This window comes from Crocodylus porosus, unplaced genomic scaffold (assembly GCF_001723895.1).
Source record: "Crocodylus porosus isolate Cpor-Errol unplaced genomic scaffold, CroPor_comp1, whole genome shotgun sequence".
Classification (NCBI taxonomy): Eukaryota; Metazoa; Chordata; order Crocodylia; family Crocodylidae; genus Crocodylus; species Crocodylus porosus.
In genome coordinates this window covers 61,291,951-61,309,642 of record NW_017728931.1, presented here as the reverse complement: position 1 = coordinate 61,309,642, position 17,692 = coordinate 61,291,951, and the positions used below count along the sequence as shown (strand labels likewise).

Sequence of the window (17,692 nt, the reverse complement as noted above, 5' to 3'; positions counted from 1 at the left end):
ATTTTAAGGTGGGGGTTGTTGGGGGAGGGAAATAGTGGTTGAACAAGCCCTTGCTTATATTACAAGGTTCTTCTGGAAGAGTTGTGTTACCTAGCGGTGTGAAAAAAAAGTCACAGTATATACAGCTCTGCCAGCAAAACCTTTGATGTGGCTTCAGCTCTGGCAGCAAAGCAGCAAAGCTTCTGTCAAATGATGGATCTCTGGCAGCAGTACCAACTCCTCCTGCCCTCAAAGCTGTGGGGCCCAGCCAGCTTAGTTCTCCTGCCATAGTTAAAGCAGCACAGGGGTGTTATAGATATAGCCTAAGATACTTAAAAGGGTGCTCAGATGTATATGTGTGGAAAGAAAGGACAGGAGAAAAGCTCAAATCTCAGAGACCTTTTCATTTACCTCACTCTTTCTTCTACATGTTCATGTTCCTGGGGGAAGTGCCCAGGCAGAGTCCCTGGCTGACCAGTTCCTTGTGTCCACAGGTGCACGTGGTCCTGTGATTGTGGATGAATTTGGAGATCTTGATGTCAACTTGACGTTAATGTACACATCAATGGATACAAATGAAGTATGTATATCCGTGAAAAGAGTGCTCTATAGTGAAGCGTGAAATAAAAAGCAAGAGGTCTTGAGCTAGCATGTCGAGAGGAGGAAGGGGAGCCAGAGCTGAAATGGTGTCATATCAGAGTTTTCTGTTTAAGGAAAGAGTTCAACCTGATAACTTGATAGATGGACAATGCAGCACAGAAGAGACTGTGTAGGACTACCTTATTACTATTCTGAAAGAACTGAAGCAGAATTAGGGCAATAGGGCCTAATGAGACAGATGTATGAACTGGGCCAGAGAAGAAACAACACTGCATCAAGGGGGAACAGGCCTTTGTTTTGTTCAATTTACAAAGTACATTTATGGGGAAGCTTGAAGCAGCGGCTAGAGAACATGAAACACTAACAGGGCTTTTCTTTACACCCACAGTTCAAGATCCTCCTGCAGTTTGACACTCATCGGAATAAGACAGAAGTGAAGACTGACAATCCATTTTTCACCTGGAGGAACCACAAACTACCTAGTGATATTCCAGGCACTGGTGAGATACCAGCTGAAACTGGTTGCTGTTCTAAGCTGCTCTTGCAGGGTTCAAGTGGCACTTGCTTTACAATACCACTGTTCCATCTTAATTCTGCTCCTATAGGAATAGCAATAAGAGCTGAGAGTATATCAGCACTTTACCCAACCATAAGTAAACCTACCATTTTCTGCACACCCAGCACAAATCCAGATCAGAACCTATATTTATACACTGTACCCTGGGCAACACCACTGACCTAGGGAGTATATACTGCTTGTAAGATGAGCCTCTCTTGAAAATCAATAGATTTACTGAAGTGATATGGTACTGTGATGTACTTGAGGGACTGCTCAGAAAAGAGGCAGAGTTAAGGTTGCATGGCAAACATCATTTTAACACTGCATTTCCTGGATGTACAAGTCTGTAGTTTCTTTCTCTTTGTAACAGTATCTCTTTTGTCCTGGATACTGAACTGCTCATTTCCTGTTTTTCCAACATTACGATCTGAACTGTTCTGGTGTGGAAAGTCAGAAAACTCAGTGCACCGTGGAATGCCATAAAACGTAGCTCTATATTAAGAAAGTTTCTTAAGTAAGTTGCTGCAAGGTGAATAAAAGCAGCTCCTGGTGGACAGTACCTTGGTACCACTCAGGCTAATCCAGGCCAGCTCAGCCTAGTTTTTACTGAGTTGGCCCAGGCTGTTTCAATTCTCTTAATAGTTTCACAGAGATCCAGTGAGTATCCCAAGTCAAGTCTTAGCTATAGAACCAAGAAGTGCTCCAGTACTCGGGGAAGAGGAGACTGCTCTGACTAGTATAAACCTTTGGAAATTCCACTTTAGTTTCCATTGTTATGTTTGGTGGTGTGTCTTAATCATTTCCCTTCCCCTTTCTGCATCCTCCCTCCCCTCCCTAACCCCCCACACACATACATTTTCTGTTCTCAGTATTTGCCTTTTAGTCTGGTTAAGATGGTGACTTCTTCATAAATGTCAAGCCTGGAGGTCTTTGTATGACTGTTAAATCACAATTCTGCTGATCTGGACTAACAATTTCTTTTATGGTGATTCACTTGCTAGATGGACACTTGTCTGTCTAGTGCTAAACAGGCAGGCAAGGTTCTTTGAGTAGATGTGATATCTTTTATTAGACCAACTGAGTAGTTGGAAAAACGTTTTTGGAAGCTTTTGGGCACAGTCACCCTTCTTCAGGCATAGAGAGTCTCAGAACAGCAAAGATTCCCTATGCCTGAAGAAGGGTGACTGCGCCTGAAAGCTTGCCAAGAACTTTTTTCCAACTTCTCAGTTAGTCTAATAAAAGATATCACATCTACTCAGAGAACCTGGCCTGCCTATGTCCTGAGACCAACACAGCTACTTCCAAAACCCCACCATAGTGCTAAACTGGACATAAAAGAACAGGCTTCTTTACAGTAGGATGACCAGGCATCCAGTTTCCTTTTGTCTGTATAGAAACTTTAAATCTAAACTGCAGGCATTCACCCACTGTTCCTCCTTAGAATCCTTTGTGGAAAACAGTGGCTCCATGGTTTCAGCAAGAACAAACAAGTAGCCTGACTGTTCAGCATAATGGTAACTAACACATTTATCTAAAGCCTGCTACTAGGTGACCACCCTGCATGCCTAATGCTAGGGAATGTTACAGGCCAGGCATAACTCAGCTGAGGTACAAGTGACTCATCCCCTTACTAGTCATGAGTCCATTTTCAATAAGAGGGTACACAGAATGCAGCAGCATTTATGTTCACATTTTCCTACCACCTCCAAAGTGCTAAAAAAAAGGCTGAAGGAGATGAAATAAGAGACTTGACCTTTTAAACAGAATTTCATTTTCTCCATAGTAGAAACATTACATCTTGTGTTTTAGCACCACAGATAGATTATTGAACCATCTAGAAGTCTGAAAATGCATATAAAACAGAGTAGGCTTAGTTCAAGATTAAGGATATACCACTATTTTCAGATTATTATAGTGAGATAAGTCACAGTAAAGAAGACAGTCAATATTTACAAGTGTAACTTCTGAGGTACCCACATTTTCTGCAGCCTAGTCAGACAAAACAAAATATTTGCTGTATTCCAGTGTTCAAAAATGCCTTTTTCAGTCTGATTCCTAAACAAATGTATACAAAAACACAGGATGGGTTTGTATAGACAAAGTTAAAGTTACCGTTAACCACCAAAGTTTCTTGGCAAAACTTTTCTAGTTAACACTGCTTTTTCTTTTATAGACATAATGAAACCCAATAACTGGTGCATAGCACTTCTCTGGTATATAATATACAACAACCAACCCAATGTTGCCATCCTCCCTGCTAACATCCTTTGAAATTAGGGCTTTCATTTGTAATCCTTCTATTACTCAGAGAATATTAATGCCATCCTGCTAATACCTGGATAGGGTATATATTTCAACATAAACATTTTTTTCTGGTTCTGTATGAACTTACTAAATGCACACTGTTAATTTGTATTGTAGTTCCTTCTTGCATGCTATAATGCTAGTGGACACCAGATGGTAGCAGAACCCAAGGAAAAAGATTGGCACAACAGTGATATTCCCATTTCAAATATCAGCCAGTCTTTTTTCTTTTTTTAAAGGAAGTTTGGAAACACGTGCATTATTACAAACTAAATTCAAGTTTCAGGGGAGCAGCAGGGAAGTGCCTTTTTATACCTCATATGTAGTCACTTGACAGATTTATTTATTGGAGGGCTGATATTTTGCCTTTTAGATGGAGGCAAGTGCTGTCATGCTGAACATTTTCCACTGTAGCTTATTATTATTGGGGTATTTATGAGCAAGGATATTGATTCCTGAATGAAGAAGTGGAGGGCTGGGGGATTTGACACACAAAACAAAACCAAGGCCAAGAAGTTATGGCCTAGATCTACGAAAGGGGTTGTATGCCTACATCTACGTATCTAAAATAGGACATAAGTTCCAAATGGCTATCATCAAACCCCTGCTTAGCTTCCACTAACCGTGGCCCCTTTGTTTTTTAAGACATAGTTATTAGCAAATACTAGGTTGTGATCCTAGATTGCTTGACCGTTTCTCTTTAATGATGAGAACATCTGGAAGCTTCTTCTAGCTGGAACTGAAACCTACTGCCACTATATTCACATGGACCTGTGTCACAAATGAAAGCACACTCTTTGCCTGGTGACATGGGACAGCACTGTTCAGGCTTCCACTTCTCTTTGGTGGTGAAAGGGGACAGGCACCACGTCAACTGTAAGGTTGTTTCTGGATTTAGTCAGTGATTCTAAGATGAGTTGCCACCCAGTTACACTTATAGCTCTAATTTGTGTGTGTGTTTTAATACAATGGTTTTTCTCACTGTTCTTTAAGATTGTTTACTTTCCCATTTCTTTCCTTTACAGGCCCACACATCCTGACTATTGCTGTCTTTACACTCACAGGGGTTGTAATACTGATTCTGGTCATCGCTCTACTGGTGCTGAGGTACCAATTTCTTCTCCCCTCCTTCTGCTGCTTCAGTCTTGTATCATGATACAAATCAAAACACCCGAAAGTTCTGGTGTCAGTGTCTTGAGGAGCTACTCTGCCTCTCATTGTTTTCCCACAATGAGCCTGCTCTTAGAGCTAGCTTATGCTCTCTTTTTATGATTACATTTTCTGATTAGATTTCAGTACAACTTCTATCACGATGAAAAAATTAGAGATAGATATCTATTATAAACATCCATTCTTAGACAAGAACATTTCAACCCATTTCCACTGTATCTATTTCTCATGTTCACAAGATTCAGGGTCATCCATTTTGGAGGTTTCAGAAACACTGACTTTCTACCTATACTAGCTCAAAAAATACTTTTTCCACAGATCAAAGGATTTCAGAGGCAGTGAGAAAATCAGGTTACCTGAAAACCTGATTAGGAGCAGGCATTAAATAGCTTTCCATTTTGATGAGACCAGCTTTCTGGGTTAGATAACACACTTCATATGCCTGAATCCAAGCTGAAACAAAAGTCCAACCCAGCAGTACACAGAATGTATGGCCAACAGTACACAGAAACAAGAAAGTTTTTTTGTTGCTAAATCTAAAGCCAAATTTGCAAACAGATTCATAATGTTAATCTGTCTTTATTTGGAGGAGCCATTGAGGAAATAGCAGGACTTTGACAAGGCCTATTTCTAGATTCTTTGGTTGGCTGCCAAGAGCACTGTTATTCCTCTGGTGACTGTTCTGTTCTGCCACACCTATGACTCAGGTTCTGAAGACTTCTGATATGGAAGGAATTTCTGCAAATTCCTTCATATCAACTCTGGTGTTTTTGCTATTTCTAGGGGCTTTACCTTTTATTTGTGGGGAAGCCCCCAAACAGTTTAGGCAGAGTTTGGAGAGGATCATACTTTGATTATCAATGAAGAAGAGAGATTATACATTTGCATTTATCAGTCAGCTAATAACCTGTTTACACTTCAAATGGCAGCCAGGACATGAGAGGTAAAGCCTACCACTTAGGGAGACAATCTGGGGCTAGGACTGAGGCAAGGGCCAGGTCTGGAGAGAAAGCTAATTTGGGGGCCATTTATAACAGCTTAGGATGTAGATGGCCCAAAGGCCAGGAGGGAAGCCAAAGGCCAGGAGCAGGGACTAGGGACATAGCCAGATGTCAGGAACAACAGGAAAAGAGAGATGAGCCAAACATCAAAGATTAAGGAGAATTATAAATTAAATTACCCACCCTGGGTATGTCTACATGTGCAATTAATGCGTATGAATAATTTCTGGAGTGCATTGCTTCAGAGTTTATTGCTCCTGGGCACGCCATTTGAACATGCACCTGGGAGAAGTAGACTCCAGTGCAATAAGCTCTGGAGTTTATTCATGTGTAGTTAGTTGAATGAGGTCAGAGCAGCCCTGGTTGGCAGGCAGTCCAAGGGGTCAGCCTGTCAACTTGGAGCTATTCCCCCTGGCTCAACGTGTGGTGAAGGGGCTGGCTGGGGCATGAGGGTGCTTCAGCATGGGACTAGCCAGCAGGCAGCCCCGCACTGAAGCATCCTCATGCCCCAGTCAGCTGGGGCAGTATCTACACATGCAGTGTTATGGAGTTTTTTACTCTGCAGCAGAATATTTCTTGTATTTACAAGTCCTGGCCTGCTGCAAAGTAAATTAGTTTACCGTGGCCCAACAGGGGTGCACGTGTAAATGCACAACATTTACTGCATAGCTAATTAACTGACTGCACAGTAAATATTTCATGTAGATGCACCCTCTGAGTCCTACAGCCGGTCAAACCCCTACCTACCTGGAAGCAGTTCCTTGTACCAAATCTGTGGTTACCATAGGCACAGTTCTGGGGATAAGTTCTCATTAGCTCTGGCTGGGGCAGACACTGGTTGTGAGCTAACCTTGACAGTCTCATAGATTTCAAATTTAATCTTGATAAGCAGCCTGCTGGTAAGCTGAAAGTGAGTTTTCCAGCACCTAGATTTGATTTTGCAATCATTTCCTGCTCAACTAAGTTACTCACTTGAAAAACGATAACAGCACTCCTAGGAAGAAAATAAAGTCTCCCATGATTTCTCACATATCACCCCATTTATAGAATGTGTAACATTTGTGCACGGCCCTGGGTAGTTCTGACTTCTGTGTAGGAATAAAATCAGAATTCTCAAAAATACAAAACCAATATTAGAGATTGAAGATATCAGTCCAGTCCAATATTTGCTTAGTTACAAGCAAGTAGAGTTGTTTTTTCTTTTCTTCTTGGATTAATTTGTTTATTGCTGGCTCACCGGGTAGTCTATTAAACTTAGGAAACAGGAGTTTTCCACAACTTCAGATTTTCCTAATCATCATGAGGTAAGCTCCTTTTTGATTGTGGGAATGCAGGGGACACAGTATGAGTCCTAGATCCTGTGGCATTATAGCTTTCTAGCATTTTGACTGATGCTCCTACTGACACGTTATGATGGGACAGTGGTAACCCCATTTTCCAAACTGGACTCAGAAGAGAACTGGACTGTAGAAAATGGGCATTTCCTTCCATTCCATATAGCAGTGGAGCAGTTAAACTCTGTTAGCAAAATGAAATATGTATGTCAAGATTCTCCCATGTACAAGGCATTCTTCAGCAGCTAATCTGTGTTCAGGGTTCTTCAGCTTTCCCTCTAACTGTTTTGGGAATCCCAGATTCTCTAACCCAGCAATGACGTGCACAGAGCAGTGAAAATTCCAATGTGTTTCACAGTTTCCTTGTAATTCTTTTTTTGAGAGGGACAGGATTTGCTTCCTATTCCTGTGGAAGGGACAGTATATTTCATCTTCCAATTTTCAGAATTGTTTCCCTGCTATTAGCAGGAAATCTGCAAGAGACAAGGACCATTCACAAGCATCTTATTTCTGTCCTACACCCCTACCCCCGGCTTCTTGTTTTTGCTGATTAACACAACTCATTTGGGCAACCAGCTTCTTTCCGGCAGATCCTCTGATCTACATCTGTCTCTTGGAACTTCAGCAGAGCATGTTTAGAAACACAGAGGAGAAAAACTGTGTTATATACTGCAGACTCACTCATAATTTTCAGGTCTGGGAGTGAAAAAAATGAGGCAACAACTTTGCTAGCCATTTCTTTGTTGCTCTGACTTCCAAATCTCTGGCCCTAAAGCCAGATAGTTCAGACTTCTCTCAAGCCAGGGGAAAGGGGAGCAGGCAATGGCCTCACAGCTGGGTGCTGTAGGGCCAGCATCCTCTTTTTGGATGTATGAGGAGGTAAAAATAGGAGTTTGCACCCTCTAGCAGTCCAACATTCCCATTCACAATCTTCAGTAGTGAGTGCCCATCATTTGGCAAGATGTTCTGAACAGGTGTGCTTGTTTCACAGGAAGTACAGGAGAAATAATGAACTGCGGCAGAAGAAGTGGTTCCACATACCACCTGACAAGATCATGCCTCTGGAGACCAATGAGACAAGCCAAGTCAGCCTGAAGGTAGGAGGGACTTGGTGTTCTGAGTGGATAGTCTGATTCTCTTCACTGAAAAAAATGTGTGCTGGACAAAAAATGACCACTCTGCTGAGAAGGGTGGTAGAAGTATCTGTTAGAACTGTTTCATCTTCTTTTCACCTTCCTGTCAGAGGATGCCTGATGTGGCTGATTGGGGATTGACACTAGAGAGTCTTGATTTAGGGAGTCAGGAGAAGGCAAGTTCAGAAGTCAAGGCCCTGAATGAGAGGCACAAACCAGGGGGGATCAAGAACAGATAAGCCAGAAGCAAAGGTCCAGGCTGGAGACAGGAGCAAAGATTCAGCTGTCAGAAAGCAGGATCTAGGCTGGAGTCAGGTGCTGACAGGAGTCTGAAAACTAGGAATTAGGATCCCAGGGCTAGAAAGAGACATCTGTTCTTTTGAATAGCCTTCAGGAATACTGAGAGGTCAGCTGCTTACAGCCATGCAGCCATTTTCATGCAGGCAACTGGGGTCTACTGACACCAGGCCTTCTCTGGTAGTCAGGGCCAGTTGGGGGCCAAAGGCTGCTTGCTGTCCTGACTCCTGAGACTTTTATGGAAAGTATAGAAAAGAAAAAAGCATAATCTCCAATAACATCACAATTTAATAAAGCAAGACCTGTTCTTTTTCCAAACATTAAGGCCTTATATGACTATGAATTAGCTAAAAGGTTGGTTTCTAGTTTCTTTCCTTGAGCACCTGCATAACTAGTAGTACAAATGATGTCCCCTTCCAGAAAGATGCTGATCCTTGTTCTATTTATAAAACACTGATGGGCACAGCAGTAGTGCTTCTCAGAGGATGAGGCCTGGGTGGCATTTGGGATTGTCATGAACAGTGACTGCATGCTGTGGAGTTTCACAGCTGCTATACAGAGAGAAATGCCTTTGTAGACAGTGACACACATTGGGATCACTTTTTCTCTCTGCAGTCTGGTGTTTGCTAGGGATGTATGTTATAACTGCTGGCTAATGATTCTTCTTTACTCCCAGATTGATGAAGACAGGCGGCGCGACACAGCCCAGAGACTGCGCCAAGGCAAATATGACAAGAAAGTAAGATGGCCACAATGTATGCACTCCTCTTACCCTCTCTAAGGAGACAGGTCTGTAAAAGGCAGTCACCTCTCTTTAGAGGTCAGGAAACAATTTCCCCCTTCTACCTCCCAGTTCCCATTCAGCTTTGCAAAATTGTCTGAGTTTATGAAAAACTTGAGGAGGTAATTTTCTCTTCAGGCTCTTAGCAGTGGCAACTCCCAAAGGAAGAATCTTGGACTTGGTGAATCACTGACCTGCTCCAGATAGACAGTGTTTGATGTGACAAGAGGTAGATAAATGGACTAGATGGACAAGGGTAGGCATATTTCTGTGAGAAGTTCTATGGATTTCAGTGGAACTATTGAAATAATTGCTGAAGTAAAATCTACACATGTGAGTAAAGGCTTTCCAAGTCAGGCCTAGTACAGCATTTACTGTCTACTTAGTAAATCTTGGTAACATAATGTAAGTAAAGGTAACATAACTGCATTAATTATTAGTTAATAAAGATATGCACAAAGGGCAAAAGTAGTAAGCAGTTTATTTCTGAAATGTAACATATGGTATGAAGCTCCTAGGCTGGGGAAGATGGATTGTTGGTGTGTTACATCCATGATTTCCTTCCATCATTTCTCTCTTTCCAGGTAGTTATCTTGAAGGATTTCAAATACAATGATGGGAATTTCACAGAGAAACAAAAGATTGAACTAAACAAGGTAATTCTTGCATGCAGACATTCTACATTATAGACTGGATGAAACCAATTAGTGAAGTAATTCCCCAACAAGTGCAGCAGCCAGACTCATTTGTGCCTGTGTGTATATATGTGTACACTCCACAAGATACTGTAACATGAGTAGGGACCTACTGAATTTACAGTGGAAACTGGCTGCATGGCAGCTTCTTTAACCTTGCAGGTTCCCCCTTGCATCCCCCTTCCTTCCCTACCCAATGGCGGAGGGGCTCTGCCACCTGCTCCTAATTGACAAGGTGGCAAAAACCACAGTTTTAAATATGGCACTGTTTTTGCTTCCCAGCCACTCAGCAGCAAGCAGCAGGGACACCCAGGCCTCTCAGCCAATCAGCAACGAAGGGTGTGTGTGTGTGTGTGGGGGGGGGGGAACCTGAAAGTTTAAAGGATCTGCCATGCAGCCCACTTCTGCCTTGAATTCAGTAGGTCCCTAAACATGAGTGTTCATCTTTTTGTGTTAAAGGGTCTCACCAAATGTTCAGATTCTGAATTTTAGGCCTGTAAGTTAAAGATAATTTAAATGAAATGTAATAGAACCTTGCTAAACCATATTTTAAAAATAAGGTGCATTGTTTTTCTTCACTTCATACTATTTATTTGATAGTGAAACATTCTATTAAATTTTCTATTATTAAGAGGTAAATGTAGCTCGGGACAATATAGATATATCTCTTCTGACTTTCTTAGAGTTGAGCAATAGGGAAGGATTTGGCTTTGATACTTCACCTCTTAAAACACATTTGCTAAGTACATTTTTTGCATTTATATGTAGATACATTGTGAATTGCTATAAAAACTTAAAACTAAACTGAAATTCTCCAAGTAAATACACTCAATATGTGCTGTCATGAAGAATCACTGCATTTTTATAGTTTTTTCATATACTCAATTTTCAACATTCAGTCACTTATAATGAATATCCCAGTCAATACTATGACATTGTGAGGTTCTACTGAAGGGACAATAGTGGAAACTGCACAGCATGATCTGGAATTGACCTACAGCAGCCAGCAACAGTCAACCTCCATCTTTATCTCTGAAGACCAAAAGGCTCTGGAATAACAGCTGCCTGGCAGTAGTTGCTCACCCTCTTCTTCCACATTGACATACAGAAAGCTCAGGGTCCGAGATTAAGCACCCCTTCACACAAGCCTCCATAGCCTACACTGTTCCTACACTGACAATTGGTTTCATGTTTACTATGTATGCTGTTTTTGGTCCAGCTCCTCCAGATTGACTACTATAACCTGACCAAATTCTACGGCACTGTGAAGATAGATGCGATGATCTTTGGTGTGATTGAGTACTGTGAGAGAGGCTCACTGCGGGTAAATAATTTTACAGGCTACCCCCTTCATTAGATTGCAAAAAGAGATGCTAACTTGCCACATGACAGGCTCCTAAGGCAGGAAAAATAAGGGGAGCAAAAGGGAAGTCAATAATATTATAGTAAACTATCATTAGTATGCCTCTAGAACAGTGATTCTCAATAAGGTGCCTTGAGATGCTTTCAAAATTGCTATGGGATGCATGCCAGACAATGTTAGCACTGTTAGGTTTACAAAGATGGTTTACATGATAATCCCAGAGATTTCAAATAGAAATCCATAGTTGTGGTCTTTCTGGAAGAGAAAAACAGCCTCTATTATTTTTCTGTAGTCAAGAGTGAAAAAGAAGATCTGGCATTTTCTGAGGGCTGCCTCAAGCCTATCCAGGGGTGTCTGGAGTCTAAAAAGGTTGGGAACTCCTGCTCAAGCATAATTCACTTCCATGGTTTACTTTCCTGCTGTTCTGATTCCCTACCAGCATTGTGCCTCATCTCCCTATTGTCAACTCCTGATTATTGATCACTACAGGATAATTCAGCATTATTTGCATTTACCTTGGAGTGGCAAATTAACTGAGTCTGCTGTACTTCAGTGCTATTCAGCAAGAAATGATGGAATAAAATCCTTAGCAGATATAAGTGGACATAGCTCCTGAGTCAGTGGAAGAACCTAATTCTTTTTTCTGGGCTCTGAGTTGGTCCTACGGAGAAAGGGCGTGGTGACAGGATTGACACATGTTCTTGGATGGATCTGGAGAGTGTTCACAGGGGCAAAATACATTCACAGAGTTTCAATTCTGCCACTAGAAACCACTGGAGCTGCATATAGGGTTTTCACTTGTTTGTAGCTCTGTGTAAGCTAAAGCTATGTTCCATTCTCTATCCTCCAGGTCACTTAGTTTCTGTCCTAGTGTATATAGTTCTTAGGTAAAACAGAGGGGTGCCACTATTCCAACTGTATTAATGATGGGCAGGGATGCCCACACTTGGTCTTCCCTTTCTGTAGACTAATGTCTTATGTCTCCTTTTCATCTCAGGATGTTTTAAATGATAAGATCTCCTACCCTGATGGCACTTTCATGGACTGGGAGTTCAAAATCTCTGTCATGTATGACATTGCCAAGGTAAGTGGTTTGGTGATACTGAAGCAGTAGTAAGTCTGTCTTTATATTAAACCTGTGCAATCTTATATAGTGGATAGGGACAAGTCATGACTCCTAGGATGTATTCTCTTGATCAGGTGTTGCTTAGTGGCTAGTAGGCCCTGGGAGACTGGAGTCTTAGGTTCCATTTCGAGTTTTGCTGCTGATTCAGCACAGTGTGACTTTGAATAGGAAAACCCCAATTTTTTTTCTCAATGGTAGAATCACACATTCTTGTACCAAAGAACCCCTAAGATTTTTTTGTAATGAATAGTTTAGTTAATATTTGAAAGAATGGTAAAACTCACTCAGTAGGGATAGCCATTTCAGGCAGTGAAGGTTTAGAATGGGAAATTCATTTTTCACAGGAGCTGCCTGAGATTTTAAGTAATGTTTAATATGCATTTCCATTTTGGAAGGGGAAGGATGGGGATGGGGGGCATGGAAAGTTTTGGTTTAAATGTAATGTGCCTGTGTTTAGTTTGAAACAAAAATGGACCCAAGAATTTCACACACACAATTAGATAATCTATGCCTTCCCCTTCCTTTGTGCTCCATCAATTTCCTGCTCCCATTCCTGGTGTTTCTTTTTGCTAGTTCTTCCATTTCCCTACATGCCTCAGTTCAGACCTGGTCTTTGTGATGAATGATTCTTCTGTGTCTGTTTCAATGAGATACTGAAAATCTCACTCTTTATTAAAATCTCCTTAATCCAAATTGTCACAGTTTGGTGGCCAGGTTAATGAGAATTTCACATTCAGTTAACATTCAGCATGAAGTGTTATTTGAAACAACAGTTGTGAACTCCTCCTTCTTCTTAAAGGTTCTAATAAGGTTTTTTTTTTAACACTTTCCAATTGAGCTTCACAGGTCTCCCGCACAGATACTGATCAACTGGCTAAAGGTTGGCCCTGAGTACAGTGCCCAAACTAATGAGATTATACATACACAAACAAAGTAAAATGCTTACAGAATTCCCATTGAGTTGAACACTGATTTCATAAATGATTGGCAGACATTGTTCCATCTGTAAACATTACATGAAGCCCAGAAAGAACAAGGACCCTTTCTGTGAAATAGCACCTCAGATTATTTTACCCATATTAATAGAGATGATTCAGACAAGTTTTTATGAGGAGTGTTCTAAATTCAAGAATATATAGTGATTTGTAATTATGCCTGGAACTTGGCATAAGGAAGCTGAATGGCTTAGTGAGTACTGTACAAACTTCTATCATTACTACCTGTCAAGTACCTCCACTACAGTCCCTTCCTTATATCTGAAGAGCTCCTTCTCAGTATTTACCTCTAAATTCCCCGCCTTCCACCTCATATTCCCCTGTACCCCAACACCCAACTATCAGTCCCCAACACTCCTCAGACCCAATTCCTTCTCCCTGCAGTTCAGTAACCCAGCACCCACTTCCTGTAACCCTACTGTCCATCTCTAGATCCTGTGCACCCCAACTTCAGTACCCCTGACTGCTGCTCAAAAGGAGGAAGCAAGGCAAGCCTAGAGGGCTGTCTGAGCCAGCAGCATCTGCTCATCACCCAATGTTCTTGCTTTCTTATGATAAGTCTGGTGGGTGCCACCTGGAGCAGCATAGAACCGGCTCTGTGTGACACAAACAAGCCATGCAAAGAAGGAATTACAGCAATTGAGCCTTCTGGTCATGAGGGCACCGTTGCTGTTGCAAGGTTGATGTTTCTCAAATAAGAGAGCAACTGCAGGAAATTGTACAAGTGAATGAAATATATTTGTATTATATCAGAAAAATGTCTGTGTTGAAAGGGCTTCTTCAGTGTCAAAGCTGAAGTATGTGCTTTGTGAATTAGTAATTTAGGAGCACAATCCTAGCCAAAAGTCAGTGGGACTTGTATTCCTAACTCGCTTGGGCAGTTGTGAAATCCCATTTAGGGCTGACAGACTCCCCACTTCCAAGCATGGGTCCCCAGTAACTGAAGGGAGAGTGAGCCTTCTTAGATGCACCAGTAAGACTCAGTCTTCTCAGGGTACAGACCAGGGGGCTCAGACACAAGTAGAGTACCACACAATCATCTTATAGGAGTCAGGAGTTGAGGGAGGGTTTCTGTCTTACTGGGTTTACTCCTTGTCTGGTGGCAGCAGGGGGATGAGAGAAGGACAGTAGTAGGAAGAAGGTCCTGAAGGTGGCAAACTAGGCCTGTTTTAGTAGGCTTTTTACTTTGGGTGGTATGAGCTGAGTCTCCAGAGATTGGAGTATGATAAATGCACATACATGTAACCAGATCCAACCGTTTTCTGGGGATGCTTAAGTCCCTCAGAAAGTCCTTGGGGTTCAAGCCTACCTCTGCTCTGCTTCACACCCAACTTATCTTAGCTCTCTCACACAGATCCTGGCAGGTTTCTTCACAAAAGACAACAGATTACATGCAGTGATCATAATCATACAACCTCTGTAATCCACTGTGAAGTTTAATTATCATCTGGCCCTTGAGAGGATGACATTTGGATGTGTGTGCTTAGGGAAAAGGGGCCACATTCAGGGGGAATCTAAACTGGTATAACGTACCCTTTCTTCCGGCCTCTTCAGTGTACATGTTTTCAGCACTTTGCATACCAAGAGACCAGAAGAGAGAGGTATAGCAGCATAAACAACTGAAAGGAGGATGTAAATAAGTATAAGTTAAAGTCCTCCACCCACTGTTTTAACTTTTGCTACCTAGTAGCTGCTTTTCCTGTTACACTACTCTCTTCTGGCCCTTTGACATAAATGTTATGACTTATTTGACTTATTTCAGGCTAAGTGGGCGAGATTCAGAAGTGATGAGTAAGCGAGTGCAAATTACAGGCTTTGTGTGTGAAACATAGTGAGCGGAGAGAGCCTGAGTGTAAAACAGTTCAACTGGCTCTGAACATAACCTGCATGGCAAGGGAGCTGGACCTTCAGGTACAAAACATTGACTAGTATAGATTCATAAATATCAAGGTCAGAAAGGCCATCTTTTCATCATATAAACTGACCTCCTGCATAACTCAGGTGATAGAATGCCAGCCAGTAATCTTGGCATTGACATTTGCCTGCTCTTTTCTGTGCAGAAACAGACCTGCTTAGGTGTTTTTGACTGTGGGGCATTCTAGCGAGTGGATGTCTGCAAAAAGGATACAGATTTCCCAGACAGATTTTTCCTTTAGCAAAGGCAACTTCATGCATTCTAAATAAATAAATAAACATATGGGATGTATTTTTCAAGGTTGTGAAATATTCATACAAACTGTCACTTTGCTAAAAACATCATAAAAACTGTGGTTGCAAATTGCAAATGAAATAAACTTCCCTGAGTGGAAACAAGTTTCTAAACTCTCCTAATCATTGGTGGGAAGCTACCAAGAAGCACACAGCAGCATCATAGAGAGTTAATCAAGAGGAAAAACATTCCTCTGATTAACTCTAAAGAAGCTGGAACTGTGTTGGAATTTCAGAGCCCTGGTTTGGTTGCCAAGTTCCAACTGACAGTTAGTAGGACTTTGGAAAATAATACTTCTGGAATTATTCTAATAATATAAATAATAATAATAATAATGCTAAATAATACTCCTGGAATTATTATTATTATTCCTGGACTGGGTGAGGGTAAAATAGATTGATCATTTTGATGTGTGGAGATACTATGCTAATGAAGACTTCTGAAAGACTTAAATAACTGGATCTTGTGTTGAACTTCCAAATTCTTACTAATTCTGGCAGCCGTCATTACAATTTTCTTCTTTCCCTCCTCTCACCCCTTGCACTCATCAATAACAGGGAATGTCCTATCTGCATTCAAGCAAAACTGAGGTTCATGGCCGTCTTAAGTCAACCAACTGTGTAGTGGACAGCCGCATGGTGGTAAAGATCACTGATTTTGGCTGCAATTCCATTCTGCCTCCAAAAAAAGGTATGCAAAACTAGTATTAAAAATGACACCTCTTCCTGTGTCCTCCCAGCCACAGAATTCTTCTATACAAATTCATTGGATCTCTAGTATAGTAATGTTATAGAAGGTTACATTTTTTAGTCTGCTGATCCTTGTTAATATTTACTCTGAAAAGCTACATGATATCCTGTGATCTATTATGCATCAAGTATATGGAGTACAGAGAAGTGAATGCATGACATTCTGTATAACTTTATTTTGTATAGTAACTTCCATACAAAATGTGTCTGAAAACACTATGCTGAGCTAAATAATGTAATCACACAGACAAGTAATAGTAGACAGAGAAAGCAATTAAGTAATATAAGCAAGAGAGGAAAGAAAAGTGTGTTTTAAACTGAAATGTTAAAAGACAGAAAGAGTCCAAAGGAGGGTGAACTGCAGGAAGGTTGTTCAGATGACAGAAGCTGTAAATAAGAGGCTCTCACTCTCTCCTGTAGGAGAGACAGAAAGGAGTATAGGTATATCATGATATTATCATTGATCCTAAGTGGTGTGACTGCATGAATTTTCATAGTATCTTGCCATTTACCATGATATAACTTAAACATTAACACACAACACTTCACATTCCTTAAAAATTTTCTGGCAAGAACTATCCATAGTCATTCTAGTCCTTAGGTAGAATTACAGCAATTTTTGTTCTCCTAGCATTAATCAGATTATGATAATTGTTTTTCTGCCCTGTGTCCGCCAATCCCCAAGAGAAATTTTGGTATAAATAAGCATTCCTCTCTCCTCATCTATCTTTCTCCTCCAAACTGAACTTGGAGTGAAGTTGTGATACCTGAATCATTCATATAGTAAGCAGCTGAGATGACATAAACACAACACAGTGTCATCCCTGAGATACATACTTTGAGGAAAACATGGGGCTAGAATGGGGAGAGAAAATTCTTATATTCAGACACAAACATCTTCAGTAATAGCAATGGAAAATTGGTGGTTAGGAAAAGGGTATTGAAAGGGTAAAGATTTTACTCATTCCTCGTAGGTTTCCCTCATTCTACATCTGTCTTATTTCTATTTATTTTAATTTTTATATTAGCAGTACATTTATCTTTTTTAGCCACTCAAGAGTAAATGCTGTTCAGGCAGACTGAGAATTGTTGGGCTTTGGACTTTATTCTTAGAGGCAAAGCTAGTGCATCTCAAGAGCAGTAAACTGGTGAAGGTGGATTACTGGATTACATATTGTAATTATGATAGCAGGGGACTGGATTCAGTGACCTAGAAAGTCCCTTCTAGTCCTGTGTCTGCATGTTTATGATGATTGCATTCTGACTCTGATGTTGCTGATTGTTATGATTCTGCTTTACAATTTCATAGATTTCATAGACATTATGGCTGGAAGGGACCTCGGGAGATCATCGAGTCCAGCCCCCTGCCCAAAGGGCAGGAAGTCAGCTGGGGTCAT

General features: G+C 41.1%; 1 protein-coding gene across 3 annotated transcripts in view; it reads left to right on the top strand.

The window, feature by feature from the left end:
* Positions 1–17,692, top strand: part of GUCY2C (guanylate cyclase 2C) — a 65,464-nt gene that overhangs the window by 24,688 nt on the left and 23,084 nt on the right. For all 3 annotated transcript variants that reach the window (XM_019545203.1, XM_019545202.1, XM_019545204.1), the window contains 9 exons: positions 474–559; positions 968–1,079; positions 4,468–4,549; positions 7,939–8,044; positions 9,054–9,116; positions 9,743–9,814; positions 11,073–11,177; positions 12,214–12,300; positions 16,104–16,236. In XM_019545203.1, coding sequence (XP_019400748.1) covers positions 474–559; positions 968–1,079; positions 4,468–4,549; positions 7,939–8,044; positions 9,054–9,116; positions 9,743–9,814; positions 11,073–11,177; positions 12,214–12,300; positions 16,104–16,236 — 846 coding nt within the window. The remainder of the gene's footprint in view (positions 1–473; positions 560–967; positions 1,080–4,467; positions 4,550–7,938; positions 8,045–9,053; positions 9,117–9,742; positions 9,815–11,072; positions 11,178–12,213; positions 12,301–16,103; positions 16,237–17,692) is intronic.